This window comes from Brassica rapa, chromosome A03 (genome assembly GCF_000309985.2).
Source record: "Brassica rapa cultivar Chiifu-401-42 chromosome A03, CAAS_Brap_v3.01, whole genome shotgun sequence".
NCBI lineage: Eukaryota > Viridiplantae > Streptophyta > Magnoliopsida > Brassicales > Brassicaceae > Brassica > Brassica rapa.
The window spans coordinates 31,688,663-31,707,848 of record NC_024797.2 but is presented as its reverse complement, the minus strand read 5'-3'; the positions used below and the strand labels follow the sequence as shown (position 1 = coordinate 31,707,848).

Here is a 19,186-nt window from a genome sequence, read left to right as displayed (position 1 = left end):
GTATATAATATATATATGAAAATGGATATTAAAAGATATAGATTTTTATATATAATTTATTATGATAATTTTACTTGTTTAATATATTTTAGAATTGAGATAAAAGTAAATGAAAATATAAAATGGAATAAGAAAAACAATAAAGTAGAATAAGCAGAGGAGATAGATTTGTGTGTGATGAGAAGAAAGCGTAGGACAACTGAGTTCAATTTTCTTTAGTTTAGGGTCATAATAGTCCATTTTACAAGGAAAACTGTGTCTCAAGTGATAAGTGTCTTGTAGTGTAATTGATACTAGAGTTTGACCCGCACATTCGTGCGGGTATTATTTTTGTTTATAAATATATAATTAATATTAAAATTTTAAATATATTATCTAAAAATTTATTGTTATATATAATGTAATTCTATAATTTTATTGTTTATGTTTTTTATTTGACATTATTATTTTATTATATATAAATATTTATTATATACATTTTAATTTTTTATTAATTGTCATTATATAGAAATATAACATCTAGTTCGGTACAATAAATTCATAACTTGAAATAATCAAATAAATAATCTCGCTCAAAATATATATTTTTAGTTTTTACAGTTTCCGTACAAAATATTTTTTAAATTTAGTTAGTTATACTATAGAACAAATATTTGTTTAGGATCATTTTTATTTTATTTTTGTGTTTCAACACATATACTTTAGCATCTACAGTTCTATAAGTAAATTTTATACATGCTTTACAAATTTTAACTTGTTTCAATGGTAAATGATTTTTTTGAATAAAATAAGTTAATTTATTAATTTAATAAAAAATTTCTGTTTAATTTATATAGTACTTATATTTTAATATAATATAGGCTATAAATAGAAAATTTATGAAAATAGCATACAATTCTTTTATAATAAAAACTTATTTAAAATTGTTTTAAATAATATTATACTTTTAATTATGAAATTAATTGATGCATTATTATATAAAAATATTTAATTTTTAGTAAGATTTTGTTAGAACTTTTGTCAATAGATTTTTATAATTAAAAATAATATTAAAACAATTTTATATGTGCAATTGTTATATGTGTTGATTATATAAGATATGATATCTTAATGACACCAAAATGTTAATTTGGAATAAATAAAATATGATTTCTAGTGAATGTCCATTTTAAAAAAATATCACACATGAATAGAAGTTGTGACTTCTATTTTAATAGAATAGATAGGCTATAAATAGAAAATTTATGAAAATAGCATACAATTCTTTTATAATAAAATCTTAATTAACATTGTTTTAAATAATATTACACTTTTAATTATGAAATTAATTAATGCATTATTATATAAACATATTTAATTTTTAGTAAGATTTTGTTATATTTTTTGTCAGTAAATTTTTATAATTAAAAATAATATTAAAACAATTTTATAAGTGAAGTTGTTATATGTGTAGATTACATAAGATATGATATCTTAATGATACCAAAATGTTAATTTGAAATAAATGAAAGATGATTTTTTAGTGAAGGTCCATTTTAGAAAACAAATCACACATGAATAGAATAGATATGGGAAAGTGTCTCCAGAGGTAAGAAAATTAAACTTAAAAGAGTGTAATGAAGTTTTAGTTGATTCCAAAATGTAAGAAATTGAAAATCCTTTTTAGTAATAATATTGTATAATTATAAAAAGATACAAAATAATAGATTTGCTTTAGTGATGATATATAATTTACTACCATATAATAATTTTTGTTACTGTTAACTGCGGTGTGGTGCAGATCGTAACATTTAGAACCATATAATCAATGTTATAAAAATGTATAGATATATGGTATATGTAGAGATTTTTGTTACTGTTAACTGCGGTGCGGTGCAGATCGTAACATTCAGAACCATAGACTGTTTTAGGAACATTGTATAATGACTGTTTATATATAGTTAACTATATTTTAAAGAGATTTGATCTTTAATCGTCCAGGATAATTTTATTTCTTACCCAATATAAAAGATTTGATCTTATTACACTTCTCTAGTTCTCTGATCTATAAACATGTTTACATTGTCAAAACATATATCTACTCACCTTAGTCTTTGTAAGTATACTAGATTGTCAGGAAAACAAATACACAAGTTTTCACAGTGATGGAGAAAATTTCATTCAAGTCTGCTTTCATCATCCTTTTAGCTTTTACTAGTGAGTTCAAAGTTTTATTTTAATTTATTATACATGGAAAACTCAAAAGCTTTACCTTTAAAGTTTATTGTCTTTATTTATGATCAGTAGAAATATCATAAACAATTAGACTGCGTTGTCTGCATTACTTATGTTTATTACATCTTGTACTCCAGTGGTGATATCCATAACAGTTCAGATTGGTGAGGCGAAACGTATGTTACAAGAAGAAAAGTCTCTGCCGTTATTGGATCTTCAAGTTTCCAAGCTGGTTAACCCACAAATGGTTGGATTTTGCAAAGAACCTTGCAAACCCTTATGCTTTCAATTCAGTTGTCACTGTGTATGCCCTGAGCCACCAACACTATAAACTATGATCAGATCAACTAATGAATAAAAAATATTTGTTTTAACATTGCTTTTTAACACTTTTGATTATTTAAAAATATTAAGAAACTCTTAATTGATTTATATGAAAAATAGGTTTTTACATACATTGACTAACATTGACCCAAATTCTGTAATTTAACTGTTTATCAGTGGTGGTATGGCAATGATATATCATATGAATCAGTTTAAAATATTTGTAATACAAAATGACATTGCTTCGTTAATTATATTAAAATAAATAAATTTAAAAGGAAAATGTGCAGTTGACTAGAATCAAATAACCGTTACAGAGATTTGTTCTTTAAACCAGGTATAGAATATATATAGTAAGTATAGCTTTGTTTTAACCGTTACAAAGCTAAGAAAACTTTGTTTTGCCCAGAACCGTTACTTAGTTTTCTATTATTATATATAGTCAACTATTTTCTTAATGAGATTTGATCTTTCAGAAAATTTTTATTTTCTTATCACATTTTTCTATTCTATAAAAACGTTATACATTGTCCAGAATATATACCATTCACCTTGTTTTCGTTTAAAAAAACACACAATTTTCTGCAGTGATGGGTTCATTCAAGTATGCTTTCATCGTCCTTTTAGTTCTTACTGGTAATTTCAAATTTCTGTATAATATGAGAAACTCAAAAGCTTCACTTCTAAACTTTAGACAGATTTTATATTATTTATGAACGTAAACAATTAGATTCTAGTACTTATCTTTATTACATTTTGTGCTGCAGTGGTGATATCAGTAACAGTTCAGATTAGTGAGGCGAAACTTATGTTACAAGAAGAAAAGTCTTTGCCATTATTGGATCTTCAAGTTTCCAAGCTGGTTAACCCACAAATGGTTGGATTTTGTAAGGAACCTTGCAAACCCTTATGTTTTCAATTCAGTTGTCATTGTGTATGTCCTGAGCCACCAAAACTATAAACTATGATCAACTAATCTGAAAAAAAATATTTGTGTTAACATTTCTTTTCAACACTTTTGATTATTTCAAAAGATTCTGACACTATTAAATTGCTTTATATGGAAAAAATATTCTAATTATCATTATCCTATTCTAGGTAACTACCTGCGCTACGCCGCGGGAGATTTTTGTATAAAAATTTCATAAGTATTATATTTACTTTATTTTTTCAACTTTTGATATTAAAAGAATTTTGGTTAAAATGTGATATTATAATAATATATCAATAGAAGTTGGCACAAATTTCCAACTTTAAGAAGCTTTTCAAATTTCTGACTTTTTCATCTTTAATTTATTTATAGTTTAATGATACTTCTGTGAAACTGAGAAGTTTTGTTTATGATGTGTAGTTTGTGTTTTTTTTGTCTAGTAGTATTAAGTTTGGTCTTATGTCAAATTAAAACTTAATTGTAAGAATATTTTACCTTGAAAATATAACGCAGTTATCGAGAATCATAGATACACAAATGTACACTATGAAAAGAAGAGGTTTCACATAATAATTTTGAAAAAAAGTCAATGCTTTATGCACTTAATAGATAAATTGCTCCCTTTAATATCAAATCATATTGTTAGATTCCTGCAACTTTAGTGAGTTCCTCTTTTTAAAATACTGTACTTGGTGATACAATGGAAAGGCGAACTGCCAAGAAAAGAAAAAAATATATAAAAAGACAGATGAAACAAGAAATGTATCATATGAGAAAGAAACACCACTTATATTGATAAGAGTTGCTTTGTCACGTAAATAATCTTGGAGTTAGACTAAAACATACCCGAAAGCTTTGGACCAGCAGTGGAATGTCGTTCGTTTAGTAGATGAACCGGCGTCTTCCATTGAGTAGTTACAAAAGCTATTCAGCTCAGATCAAAACCAGCTTCGACGCTTATGGCGTACATCAATTTGGTCTCAAGTTTCTCTTTGCTGCATTACTGACAAAGAGATTCAATTTTATTTCTCTAATTATATAACATCGAGTGCAATACAAGTCATTCGAGACAAATGACCGAGGTTTTCTTGAAGTAAGCAAAATCCAATGGAGATGATGTGTTATGTCCCATAACTTATGGGGGACAAACCATTGATAGGGTGGAAGCTTGAGAAGGCTTTTTTATATCCTCTGCTTTGGCCTCTATATTGACGTCCTTTATAATTGATGAATTGTCTTAACACATCAAATCGATCCACCCCATGCTATGTCCTAGGTTTTAGTCGTCTTCCTGTTTTTTTGATGAAAAGTCCCGTCTTAGGATCAAAATCAAAACTTAATGAAAACGATGGTGGCTTCATTTGGATGGGAAGAGGGAGAATCATTTTTTTTAATAATAATAGTATATTATAAAAATTCTCAGAAAAGGAGCATCGGTGGTTACAACCCCGACTAACGTCGGAGAAACAATGAAAACCTAAAACCATGGAGGAAACTTAGCTAAATCCTAATGGAGAATCAATACAAAAACTACAGAGGGAAAATACGAGTGTGGGAAAGAAGACTTGAAGTACTTGACTTCCATCTCCGGCGGACACAAGCTATCCACCATATCCGATATCACCGGAACTTCTCAAAGCCGGCGTTGTTATGCCCCTCAGACTGAAGAGCATATTTAGTAACCAAAGCATCAAAATCCAGAAGTTAAGATCACGATCTGCATCAGACAACCCCGAAGAGAAGGTAATATTCGCACCACTTTCTCTACTGGTCAAGTTTATGAAATCTTATCTGGTCATGGAGCTACAGTTCCTTGGGCTCATATTAATTGGATTGTTGGTGGAATTCCGAAGCACTCCTTCCTCTGTTGGCTTTTCCTATTGAATCGCTGTCCTACAAGAGACAGATTACTGAGCTGGGGACTTCTAACCCACCAACTTGCTTGCTCTGTAATTCGTCCCCAGAGTCGCGTGATCATCTCTACTTTCTTTGCCCTTATTCGTGGAGTCTGTGGTACCCTCTTGCTCATCGATGCGGCCTGGATCCACAACAACAATGGAATGATGTCACAGCTCAACTTCAATCACACAATAGCCGTAACTGGAGAGGAAGATTGATTTTGCTTACCTGGCAAAGTTGCATCTCTTGGACTTGGCAGGAAAGGAACAGTCGTCTTCATCGTAATACTTTTAGAACCGTGGATCAGTTGACTAGGCTGATTGATCGACAAATAAGGGACAAAATTTTGAGCTATCGTGATAGGAGTCCTCGTATCTCTTCAAGGATGATGCAACAATGGCTTTCATGACCCTTCAACATCTTCTACGAAACCATCGGAAACATCGACACTAACCTTCGATGGCAACTTCTTTTTGTTTGGGTCTCCCTAACTTGGGCTATTAGGGAAATTAGGATCTTTGATTTGGTTTAAGTTACTTAAACTACTTTGGGCTGATAACTAGGCTGGTTGGGCCACAAAACACTAGCTGCAATGCTTGTATAATTTTCTTTTCTTCTGCAATTTAAATATGAAATTATGTTCAAAAAAAAAAAAAAACTTGCGTGTCCAAAACCAGCTAATCGATTTATTCACGATGAAGCTTGAGAGGTGGAGTAGCTCCCGGAGGTGTCCCGAGGCCACGTCGCCAGACTCGCCAAGACGCCATCTCCGATGACGCGTCGTCGTCACGCATGGCCTAGATTCAACGCACATCCAGAAAATCAGCCTGTCAAGAGCAGATTCGAGCTTCAATGGGCTAGACTACTGAAGAAACCGCTATCCTCCAGCAGTACAGCCGTCGCCGTAACCCTCACAACCGCTGGAGCAAAACCCTAGCCCCGATGAACTGACTTGCGACCTCTAGCTAGCCTCTGCACCGTCCTCAAGCGAAGAGGGCCTGTCGTTGAGTCGACGAGCCACCAGAGCCAGGGTTCACGTTGTGGTCCGCCACAACAGGAACAATCCAGATCTAGGAGATGAACAGATGCGTACGGTTCCGATAACTATAATGGGAGCGGAGAGCCTTCTCACGGACCGGCATGAGACGCCGAGACCGGAGACGAAGAAGGCGAAATGAGATCTAGAGAGAAAATGTTCTGGCGCGTGCAAGCAGCTCACAAGCGTTTTCTATCCCCCGTAGAGGGAGACTCATTACGTGTATTCTAAAATGTGATGTGTATAAACTAAATGTTTTGATTGGATAGTTAAGTTTTTTTCATTTATTGACATGTCCTCTTCTCAAAGCCCTAAAAATCTGATGTGTCATACTTTGGAGAGAACCTTGTGCTATTATTGTGTTAATTTATAAGTACATAAAACTTTACAATAGCTGTTCAAACCTGGATGAGTTTCAAACTTACAACAAACACACATCCTCTAATACATGGATGCATGTATTACATCTAAACACACAAATGAAAAACAAAGACAAATCAAGACTTTAAAACCAAACGATCCATCTTGATTCAGAGCAATAAACTCGTATCTGGTCTCATTTTGATTTAAGTGGATAGGATGTTCAGAAGAGAGACCCTAGCTTGTATCATCACTTTGAACAATCCTTCGAGTCCCTCTTCAAGCTCTTCCATGGCTGCCTCTACTTCTTTGGATCTAACCAATGAACACTGAATCCTTTCACTTATTTCCTCGCTAATCTCTTTCTCCTCTTCCTGATCTTCTCTTGTAACGAGCTTTTCTATTTCAGTTTCCATAGCCTCAAGCTCGAGACAAGAGAAGCCTTTCTCATGATTGTGATGATCTATTCCTTTCTTCACAAGCTTCATAACAATGCCCCAACCTTTGTGTTGATGCTGACTCTTACTCTTCAACCCTTTTGGCGACGACAAGAACGACAAAACCGTGCGCAAGACGAAACAAGTGACCACGCTTGTTTCTTGCATCACTCTAACCAAAGAACTCATCTCTTGATCATCACCACCACGCCAAACGCTACTCTCCAAACACGCGTCTGTCTCTTTCGACATCACCATATACTTCTTGATCTCCTTCTTGTTCTCTTTACGTGACGCCATGTAAGCATCCATGTCATTCTCGAGGCTAAACTCACCACCCTTCTTGCTCCGTCTCAAAGCGGACTGAAGCTCAACAACACTCTTTTTGATCCTCGACGCGCTGTCTTTAGCTCCCCCACAAACCTCTAAGTACTTCAGGGACACTTCAAGAAGCTTATCCATCAAGCCACTGTTTAAAAGAGCTTGTTGAGTTTCAGATGAAGACTTGAAGAGATCTTCGCTTAAGCATCTATAAAGTTCGGTGAGACCAGAGAGACCGTCACGGACCATGGTCCTCGACTCTAGCGAAGACGACCCCAGAGCTCTAACCTTGGTGACCACTTCTTGAATCCTCCCAACACTCGGATGAGACCGAACCGGTAAGCTAACACATCTAGATTTGTATGCTTTGTGGAGCCTAGGGGACAATGAAGACATATACATCTCTCAAGTAATGATGATAAAGAACGGGGTTTAGAGTTATGCTGTGTATGTTTTGTTAGCTCTAGGGTTTATATAAACACACATAATGATAATAAATGTCAATGAGTAGGGCTAGCGTAAGACGTGAAGACCATGTGAAGTGAGTGTGGGTACTTCACGAAGCAGAAGCATAACACGTAAAGCTCATTTAATGCTTTGTGTTTGAATTTTAGTTGAAATCGTTGTCGAAGTTCGATGTTTCGGTTTCGGTTACTAAAACCGAAACTTTATTTCACACCACTTTTCATGCACCGAAGCCACCGTCCATATACGATTCTTTAATATTATTGTCATTGTTTAATTACTTTTATCCTCTATATTTCTTTTGAAGGTTACAAATACAATGCTCTTTTTATACTTTTCTTTTGTGTGTGGGTACATCAACCTCGATTGAATTAAATTAAAAGATTTTGAAAGATTTTGTTACATTATTTAAATGAGATGTAGATGAAGATATCTATCTATTCACGGATGATTTGGTCCCACGCAAGGGGACGATCCCTCCCTTAAATAACACCGTCACACGTCAGCAATTATGTTACCATGAATTTAGGAGTGTACATTAGATTTCCCATTGATCAGGTTTATCCTTTTGGTTTGAGTTTTGGAAAGTATTTCATAAAGTCTTCAAATTTTATTGGTAGGAAGTTAGTAACTTAACCGGTTTAAACTTAAAAAACTAACAAATTTTGACGGTTTAATATATGAGAGCCATGAAAGTGAAAGATTACGAGAAATCCAATTAGGAGGTGCAATCTCACTAGAAAGAGTTCGGAAATTAATTTGGGAGTCTTCAACAATGTGTTGATGAACACATAAAGATAAAAGCCATAGAAATTGTTCAAAGAGAATAAGTGTCATGGTGCATCAATGCAGGTTTGGAGTTGGACCATGCCATTAAGGTTCATGTCTATTGCAATTTGCAAACTAGGCCCAACTAAATACGCAAGTATCGATGGAACAATACTCACTACTTAGGTTAAAAAAACACTCACTACACAATAGACGTATTTATTTAGCTACTATTATCAACATGTTAGACGCATTCATACTTGATGTTATAATACATAAAGTATCATGCATAAAATTCAGCAGCGATAATGCATGCACGTTTTCAGTCAGTGAATTCATACCCTTGCATTTAAAAACTGCTGATTAACCGATCAATGGCTAGTAAATCCTAAACCAACATTTTTCACACAAAGGCTTTGTATATATAAAAGTGCAATATCGTATCTATTTTCACAAATTTAGTTGTCTCTACATTTCTGTTTAATCAGTGTACAAAATTTTATTTATGCGTCTATAATGTATCCATCAGGCAAATTCTCTAATGTTGAATGCCTACGAAAGTAAATTACATGCATAATTTTTTTAATCTAATGAGAGATTATGTTGAGAATTGAGGCTCGTATTCTTATCAACCTTCGAAATAAACCTTCTAGATGCTTCTCGAATCCATCAATGCTCAACTCGACCTCCTCAAGCTTATTTTGTAGGTCATCACGAGAGCAACATATCGCGGAATCCAAACTCTCCAACTCGTTCTTGGTCTCCTCACGAAGATCCTTCTTTTTCATTAGTACTGAAGTCAGCTTGGTCTTAATGTTACTTTGTCGTCCGGACAAGAACTCCAAGAATGACTTCAACACCGAGACACTAACGGAAACTTCTCGTCTCATCGCATCAATAACCGCCACAAGACTTTCATCTTGTTGGCTATTACTCACCCCGAACATGGACACGACCCTCCATCGATTTTCTTCAAGGATCCAATAAGCTTCTTAGCTTCCTTTCTCATGTTCTTTCTAAATCCGACATAGCCGGAGATAGCTACATCGAGTTGATCATTTCCTCCGGCTATTTTCTTGCGTCTAACGCATGATTGAACACCACGAACATGTTCGTGAGTCTCCACCATGAGATCTCTAGAGACGCTGCATGTATCCATTAGCCTCAAAGACCCATCAAGCATCTCCTCCATAAACTCCGATGCATCAGAAGACGACATAACACGCTGCGTCGAACCTATTTTTAGAAACTCCTCCGTACAACTATAGAGCTCCTCCAAACTAGCCAATGCCATCAAGATTGATTCTGACGAGCCCGTGGTGGTGTTAATCGCTTTAACCTTGCTAAGAGCTTCCTCAATCCCTGTCGTGCTAGGATGCGATTTTGAAGGTAAACTTATAGATCTTAGTTAATTCTTGATGATCATCATATTCGACATTTTTTTGTGTTTGATTTTTTTTTTCTTCTTTCTTCTTTGATCGTTCTGCTTTATTCAACTTGACTTACTACAAATGCATATTTATATAACAAGATTTGCCACGCATCAACCAACAAAACTTCAACAATAATTGAATGTTAAATTTGATTGGTCCGATTATTACTGGCAAATCTGTGACTCTCTGAGCTGTCGGGCTATTATATTGGTCAAATTATTTGGCCACAGAGATAGAGCCTGATGAGTGATGAGTCATTGTTTGTGATGCCTCAGGTTTTGCCACTTATCAATAAGACTTTTACGACTATTTAAAATTTATAAATATCGACGGTCATAAAATTGTCTTGGTAGGTAACGAGATCCAGATCTTCCTCAACCATATATTATACGAATATACTTTTTACAGGAAAATAAATAACGTTTTTTTCACCAAAAATAAATAAATAACGTTTTTAACTTTTTATAAGTAACTTCCTCTGCATGGCTTCTCATATTATACGACACGTACATGAGGTGAACTGGTTTTGAGTTTATTTGCTTGCAAGATTGCGTTGACTTCTTTTATCGGATTGATCTTTTTGACGTGTATACTCTTCAAAATAAAAGGCTAAATGACAACGGCCCCATTTTTGGGCTAACTTCAAACGCAAATTTGGCAATCATATCGCTTTACAATCTGATATAATGACGCATGTTATTGAGGAAAAAAATCATAAATAGTGAAACCAAATAGAGCAAAGCAGTACTCGTTCAACCAAGAGATTTCTTTGATAAGTGGGACGTAATGTAAAATATACCAACAAAAGTAAATCTTCCAAGTTTACAAAAAAAATAAGAAACGTAAATCTTCCAACAAAGGTTACTCTCTGAGACTCTACACTTGCTTTTAGTGCATTAATACACGTGTATAAATGTTTTGTTTAATTTGTCGATTTATATGATTAGCCCATCGAATTTCTTTCACCGTCCAGGTACACGTTTAGAAAGCCTAATATTTTATTTTAACTGTTTTTGCTTATTGATTTGTAAGCACCAATTATTGCATGTTCCATCACGTTATGCTACTGTTCTTATTAATATAAATATCTATAAACATGATTTTAGCACCAGCTCAAGAGTACTTATATAGGTTCCACGTCATTGCCAATGATCTTGGTATAATTATAAGAATTTTACACCAATTATCAATCGCATAAGAAGTTGCTAGAAGAAAGTTGTCAATGATCTTGCTAAAATCATCAGAATCTTGCACCAATTATCACTCGGATAAGATCTAGCTAGAAAAGAGGTTTCTAAAGTAAAATTGTGTGTGGTTTTTAAAGTAACGTTGGGTTTGTTTTAGAACTTCCTGTCTACAAACTTTAAGTTGTGATGATTGATGAACACTAAATCTTTTCAATTTTAATATAATCTTATTAAAGTTGGATATATGCACATAGTTTTTAAATATTTGAAGTCAATATTTTTTTTGGTTAAAGAATTTAAAATTTAATGAAAATACATAATATAAATTGAACTAAATTGAAGTCATTATTTTATAATATTTGGTAGATCAATATTTGATAATATTTGGTAAATCGAAAATCATCTTGGAAGCGAAATGTGGTAAACCCCTATATACTCACATCAAACTAATTCTTAAATTATAACAATAAAATAATCCTTCAAATTTGAGACATTTTATATGATTAAATGAGACTAAAAGTTTACATTACATTAATGTAAAAACGCCAGGTCTAGGTCAAATCCGGCTTACACTAGTGCAAAACTGGATTCCTGTTATTATTAATTTTTCTTTTCTTGCAAGCAAAGCATTTTGAGAACAAAGAAAAAAAAAAGAAAAACACTCTGTTCTTGTCTGTATTTTCCCTGAATCAAATTCATTACTAGATTAATAGCTTAGGTTATAAGACACAACTCGTCTTCTTTTTCAAGAGTAAAACCGGTTTTGATCGGCATCATCTCTGTCCCTAAAAGCAATATCAGCTGATAATCCATTTTTGATTCGTTTGGTATTTTTGAATCAACTCCATTTATTTAAACATGCGATGGGAACCAATCATAACATTATTAAGCATAGAAACATAAACCCTCAAAAACCAAGAAAAACTCCCATAGGGTCAGTTTTCTTTGGCCAATTTATCTCCGAGGGGGAGATCGTTAGCTTCCTCTTGATCATGTCTTTGTTGCATCTTCTTCGACCTTGTCACTATTCATCAGCTGAGATAATCTCTCGGCAACACTCAACCTAGTCCCAGGAGACGCAGCTTCCGTTCCAATGATAAACTCAAGAACTGGCCTCTGTCAACAACTTGTTTTCGATCACCGCTTTTCCCGTTTCGGGAATGCTATCGTCTTTCGAAAACGCAATCTGCAAAAGCATTTTAAAGTCACAACAAAGAGATGTCATAATGCTTTCAAAGCTATCACGTATGTACTAATAAATACTGTTTCAAACGTCAATTGCGTTTACACCTAAACAATGTCAAGAAAACATCTTACATGTTTAAAACGCCATTTCTACATTACCGTTTATATGTAATAATGTAAATAAACAAATTTTTTAAAGATATTAAAAAAAAAACATTATCCTTGCAAGAGTATCCCATGTTCCATTTCCCTTTGACAATTGTATTTATACTCAAAAGTTATGGTTCTACATAACAACATGTGAAGCTAAATGCAAGTCAATGTTATAAGAAGTTGTGAAGGCATCAATCAAGTACCGTAAGAGAGCCTTCAGGGGAGAGAGCGAAGAGGATGGAAGCACCACGAGGGAACTTTTCGTCCTTGAAGACTTCCAAGAACCTCTCCACTGCTTTAGCCTCAGAGTATGTGTAAATCCCTAACGATTTCCATATCTTCACAGAGGTCCCCGTTATTATCTGTGAATATAGTTGTCCCGGTAAAGGCACTCTCATCATCACCTTAATGAGTTTCTCAAAAGTACCTAATAAAGAGCAAAACAGTCATAAAAATTAAGAAAAAGGTTAACTAATTGATGGCAAAAAAGGTTAATATAATTAAACAGAGTTGAAACCCTTTTGACATTAAAACACTTGGAATGATTCCAACGTGTCACGTAAGTAAGTGGTGTAAGGAAGCACCTGTGACGACTTCACGGAAGAAAGGGACGGATTCCATTAACTCCTCCGTCGTTTTACCTTTCCACTTAACGGAGAGTAACGGGACGGCCACAGGATCTAGGTAAACGCCGAAGAAGGTGATGATCACAAACTTATCTCCTAGAACATCAATACCTCGCACACCTGCGTATGTTAGCAATAACAAATAAATTTTTAAAACAAAATGGCGGAGGAAAACGTGTTTTAAAATTTTAAGTATTTTTCCGAACCTGCGCCACCGAGGAAGAGAGGGTTGGAGGAAGCGGGTGAGATGACGGACGGTGGAAAATTCACGGAATCAACTTGAAGATTCGTGACGGAGGGTAACGGTAACTGAGAGCCGGAAGAAAACATGGTTTGAGTTTGGGGTTTAGGTAATTGGAATGATTTGTTGATGATGATAATAATGAAAATAGCTTTCTTGGGTTGGGTAATTTATAAAGAGGAGGTAGAGAGCAAAAGTTAGGTTAAGTGTTAGTTAGCATGTGGCGTTACGCGCTTCTGTCCCTTAAATGTTTGAATGGAAGATTGATCAGTACGGTGGTAGAAACTTTAGAGCTCATTTCACACGGGCTTGGCTTACAGTAATGCGCGCGGTTTAATAATAACCAATTAGTTTATGTTTTCTGTTAGTTTTGTAAAATAATAAAGAGTAAAATATTCCCCTTGTTTCTAGGCATCACCAGATAAATTAGCAGTGGCATTACTGTTTCTAGGTCACAGATTAGATGTTTTGTTCAAGCTATTAACCTTGTCTGTTGCTTTTTAGTTTGCTTTCTTGTTGTTGTGTTTGATTTAACAGATGTTACTTTGCACAACATGTTGATGATAGATGCATACGAGTGACTATTCCCCATTGTTTTCTTCTTCAGCATGTCATGTTTACTTGAGTTCTTCTCTGTATGTTCCCTGAATCATATTCATTACCAGATTAATATCTTAGGTTTATAAGACACTGCCCGTCTTCTTTTTCAAGAGTAGGATAGTGAAACATCCTTGTAAAGTTCTGCTTTGGTGTCTAGCTTGCATAGCAAGACAAGGAAGAGACAAGCGAAATGAACAGAGAGGGCATGATTGTGCTCTTCCTCTTCTAGCATTGGAGTCCTGACGTAAGACTCAAGCAACCTGGTGTTTCTAGGTATTGGATGGTCTGCAAGGATTTCAGACAAGACAGGGAAGAGATGAAACTCATTGTAGATCTTGTCAGCTTATGAATCTGATAAGCTGAAGCAGTGCTATGTGAGGAAGAGAAAGAAAGGGCAAGCAAAGCAAACGGGAGCTCATGCTGAGCTGGACAAATGAAACTTGCTGATTGGAAGAAAGAGTTTGTTACGAGTCAGTTAGAGTCAGTAGACTTGAGCTGAGTATACTATAAAGATGAGTCGTTGTATTCTTTAGAGAGTTAGCTTGTCTTTGGATAAGAGTCTTTGACTTGAGGAGTGACGAGTGGGTTAAGCCACCGTACTCATTGTTCTTTACAAGTGTATTTCTCAGTATCAATATACAGAAGTAATATTCAGTTACGGATAGAGAGACAGTGCTATGTTTATCTATCAATTGGTGCGGTGTTCAGCTTCAGCTTTAGTTGAAACCTTATGAATGGGTTGTTTGATTCAAAGTCGGTGAGAGCACTGTGGATTGAAACCTTTAGCTTTTGAAGCGACGTGAGCGCTTGAGACTTCACACCAGCTACTGAATCAAAGTGGAAGATCATCTCTATGTCTTGCTCTTGATCACCCAGTCTGTTCTGTGAAACCTTGAGCCTTTGTAAGCTTCGATCTCAAGCAAGCTCAGCCCTTCATCTACTATAGATTTTCTGATCCTCTTAGAACTGATCATACACTCTGCTATAGCCTTTAGGTCAGACATAACCACAGCTGAAGCTTTCTCAACTTTAGTTATGGATTCATTAGCTTTCTTGATCTCATTGTCATCTTCAAACTCGGAGTTGGTTGACGTTGAGGACTGACCAGAAACTGATTCAGGATCAAGCTTGTCTCTGTTTGAAGATAATATCGGGAAGAACTCTTTTTCTAGCCTTGTCATGGCGATCATGCGCAAGAGCAAGCTTTGGAGATTGAGAGTCTTGCGAGACAAGAAAGTGCATAGCTTTGCGCAAGTCATTTGATGAACTCTTTGGCTTCTTTTCTGCTGTGGTTGAACAGAGAGACGATCTTGGTGAAGGAAGGTGTGTTAGGTTCCCATTTTTTGATGATGGCTTCTGCTCTCTCTATGGTGGCATGAGTAAAGACCTGGTGCAGAGGAGAAGCTGGGTAGGATGTGAATGAGGAAGGAGATGAAGGAAGAGACTTGGGAGAAAGAAAGAAAATTTCGACTTTTTCTCCATTGATGAAGAGAGATCTGTGTTCTGTTTCTTGAATGTTTTGATGGTGTTAACTTGGCTAATACCCTTTCTATTTTATAAGATGGTTTTTAACAATTATATATAGAGAGAGATTGGTCTTGAGCTTCCCTGTGAATTTAGACCTAGACCAAAGAGAACCATTGACTAGGATGTATTAATAAGCCTTACTTTTATTATACTATACTTAGATTAGATTAGATCAGTACAGTACAGGACAGGTTAAAAATGAAGAAAATGTTATTGCTTAACACGTCCAGGACTATTTCATTCTGTCAGATTATAATTAATAAATTGTAATAAATTGTTAATTTGACTTTTATTTTTTATTGCATCACTCGTTGTCTTTTTTTTTCGACCAAAAACTTTTATATTTAAATAACACAAGTGTTTACATGATAACTAGGTGACCGGTCCGCACCCTGTACGGGCATAAGAACATGATCGGTCCGTACACTGTGTTCTCTCTCGGTCCGTACCTCACGAGAGGAAACACAGTAACGCCAGTATGAAGAGGCATATATTGTGTGTATGTATAATTGCAACGTTACAAAATATTTTGTGTGTTTACAAAGATACTTTCATTCAAAAAATGGAATAAATAGTGTATAGTTTTAGAAGTAACAGATTTTATATTATCATTATATAGAATTGTATTGTATATGTTTCGTAATTTTTTATTTTAGGTGAATAATATTATTTTTCCATAAATAATAAACAAACATTTATGTAGACATATTAAAAGAAAATATAATAAAAATCAAAATATTATCCACAAATAATATAAATTATGAAGTACATTTCTCGATAAAGAAAGCAAATTCAATTAGAAACTTGCAAAAAAAAATTAAATAAATTTTATAAGCAATTTGACGGGTTAACATTATTTGATAGATTTATAAATTTCTAAATTTTATGAAACATGTAATAATATTAAATTGACATACTGTCATCGGTCTCCTAACTCATCACAACCCTTCTAGCAAATACAAAAAAATAAATAATTGCAACAGTTTATTCATTTTAAAATTTGTATTTGAAAAAAAATTAGATTAAAATACGTACCGTGACTACGAAATATTCTGAAAAACTTGTTTGTAGACAACATTCAATATTTTTGTCTGCGGCTTCCCTTCTTTACCAGTTATTAGGATTTTTAATCCAGATCTCGACTTAACTCTTGAAAGTGAAAGTGAAACTTTGCCTTGCATTTTGTAAGCATTTTATAAATTATTTTAGAATTATGATAAATTTATTCTTTAAACAACGATAAATAATTTAAAAATAATATTAATAAACATTTTTGGATTTTGTAATATTTAAAATATTTATTATATAATTATATTCGAACATAATTCATCAAGTAGAGTATAAAACTATTATAATTATCTTATATAAAATTTCGTTCATTGTATTTTATAGTTTATAAATATTAAAAGTAATAAATAAAACATTATTAATCTTTCTATAATACTTCAAAGGTAAAGTGGGTGGCAGAGTCTATGAAAGTGGGTGGCAGAGTCTATTCATCAAGTAGCATATAATACTTCCAAGGCAAAGTGGGTGGCAGAGTCGATGAAAGATGAGGAGCCTTTGCGTCTAAACACATTTTTCTTAGCACACAAGCAGCATCGTCGTAATACCTTAATAGGATGAGAGAAGAGATTTGTAAATAATACTTTAAAGAAAAAAAAGAGAATGTTTGTATTTTAAGACCTTGGGTGTCTCATATATATATACAGTCGATTATTTCTCATATTAATGACGCACAATATTTTGCACAATAAATAATGAAATCGTTTAAAGAAAGATATTAAATGTGTATTGTCAAAAAATGATTTGCATATGATATGATTTTAACTTGCGCAAGTAATCCATATTAGAAAAGTAAGTCATTAAAAACAAACAACCTAATTAGTAACATTAAAATATTTTGTAAGCAATGTAATAAATATGATATCAACATGCACAAGTTTACCGTTTAAATAATAAGGAAAATTTTTAATATTTGTCTTAATTCTAAATCTTGCCCAAGGGTAAACTAAATCGATAATATTTAATGATTTCAACTTGCGCAAGTAATCCATATTGTGAATAAGTGATTTGCATATTTAATGATTTCAACTTGCACAAGTAATCCATATTAGAAAGGTAAGTTATTAAAAACAAATTTTGTCAATAAGTTATTGCATATTTAATGATTTCAACTTGCGCAAGTAATCCATATTAGAAATGTAAGTTATTAAAAACAAACAACCTAATTAGTAGGGGTGGGCACTTTACCCGATATCCGAAGTGGCACCCGAACCCGATCCGAAAATGCATGTCAAGTTTTTTATTTAAAAAATTAACAAAAAAATACATCCAATTTTTTTTAAAAAATAACTAAATTAATGCCTTTTTAGTTTTAAATTTTTATGTCTAAATCTATTAACCATTTAATCTATTAAAAATAAAAAATTAGTTAACTGAAAGTTATATTTTTAAATATAAGAAGCTTGAGAAATGAAAATTTTAACTTTTTTTTCAAAATCTAAATATCTGAATCCGATCTGAAATAACCGAATTCGAAGTAAAAATACCCGAACCCGACCCGAAGTACAGAAATACCCGAACGGGTTCTACACCTCTATACCGAAATACTCGAAAATCCAAAATACCCAACCCGAACCCGAACGGATACCCGAACGCCCACCCCTACTAATTAGAAACATTATAATATTTTCTAAGCAAATGTAATTAATATGATATCAACATGCGCAAGTTTACTGTTTGAATAATAAGGAAAGTTTTTAATATTTGTCTTAGTTTTAAATCTTGCCCAATGCTAAACTAAATCGATAATTATTATCCCCTAGCTATATATGGGCTTAACGAAATCGACAATAGTTTTGGACTTGTCTACATAAGCGATTGATTAAAATAAATAAAAAATAAAATTCAAAAAAATCGACCAATAGAATTATAACAATTTTTCTGAGAAGCTCTATATTAATGCCATGTCAGCAGAAATCACTAAAGTGACTTCTCTTTTAATGTATAGGAGGATATTCAACACACAAAAAATGATATAAGATAGTATTACTAAATGATACTATGTAATAGTTTCCCGGACAATATTCAACAAATAGAGAGAAAGTACTAAAGAACATCTTCAAAACTGCTTTAACTTGGCGAAGCTTCTCAGCATATTTAATCAAAGTTTTCTGGATTACTATCACTCTCACGACCTCGTCTACATATAAAAAAAGGAAGACCATATTGTCGTTACCAGTATTCAACACATGGAAAAGATAGACCAAACATGCTTTTTGGAGACAAGACACAAAGAGTTGAGTTCAGGGTTCTAAAGATGAGGAGCCTTTGCGTCTAAACACATTTTTCTTAGCACACAAGCAGCATTGTCGTAATACCTTAATAGTATGAGATGAGAGATTTGTGAATAATACTTTAAAGAATGAAAAGAAAATGTTTATATTTTAAGACCTTGGGTGTCTCCTATATATATA

The 19,186-nt window shown here is 33.5% G+C and overlaps 2 protein-coding genes and 2 pseudogenes across 2 annotated transcripts; all 4 read right to left on the bottom strand.

Moving 5' to 3' along the window:
* Window positions 1-4,843: 4,843 nt before the first annotated feature.
* Window positions 4,844-8,286, bottom strand: LOC103862432. Its single transcript, XM_018657185.2, has 2 exons — window positions 5,597-8,286; window positions 4,844-5,507 (listed from the first exon to the last, which is right to left on the bottom strand). The coding sequence occupies exon 1, from the start codon at window positions 7,922-7,924 to the stop codon at window positions 6,971-6,973; it is 954 nt and encodes a 317-aa protein (XP_018512701.1). The 5' UTR covers window positions 7,925-8,286; the 3' UTR covers window positions 4,844-5,507; window positions 5,597-6,970.
* Window positions 8,287-9,200: 914 nt separating this feature from the next.
* On the bottom strand, window positions 9,201-10,193 carry LOC103862430 (annotated as a pseudogene).
* Window positions 9,201-13,669, bottom strand: LOC103862429 (annotated as a pseudogene).
* A 1,362-nt stretch (window positions 13,670-15,031) lies between these two features.
* On the bottom strand, window positions 15,032-15,439 carry LOC103862428 (exocyst complex component EXO70H1-like). Its single transcript, XM_033287473.1, has one exon. It carries the CDS (start codon window positions 15,437-15,439, stop codon window positions 15,032-15,034), a length of 408 nt encoding a protein of 135 aa, XP_033143364.1.
* Between the last annotated feature and the right edge of the window lie 3,747 nt (window positions 15,440-19,186).

Bases quoted from the DNA above. Each gene is read 5' to 3' on its own strand.
- LOC103862432 (XM_018657185.2), bottom strand. From the start codon at position 7,924: ATGTATATGTCTTCATTGTCCCCTAGGCTCCACAAAGCATACAAATCT.
- LOC103862428 (XM_033287473.1), bottom strand. From the start codon at position 15,439: ATGACTTGCGCAAAGCTATGCACTTTCTTGTCTCGCAAGACTCTCAAT.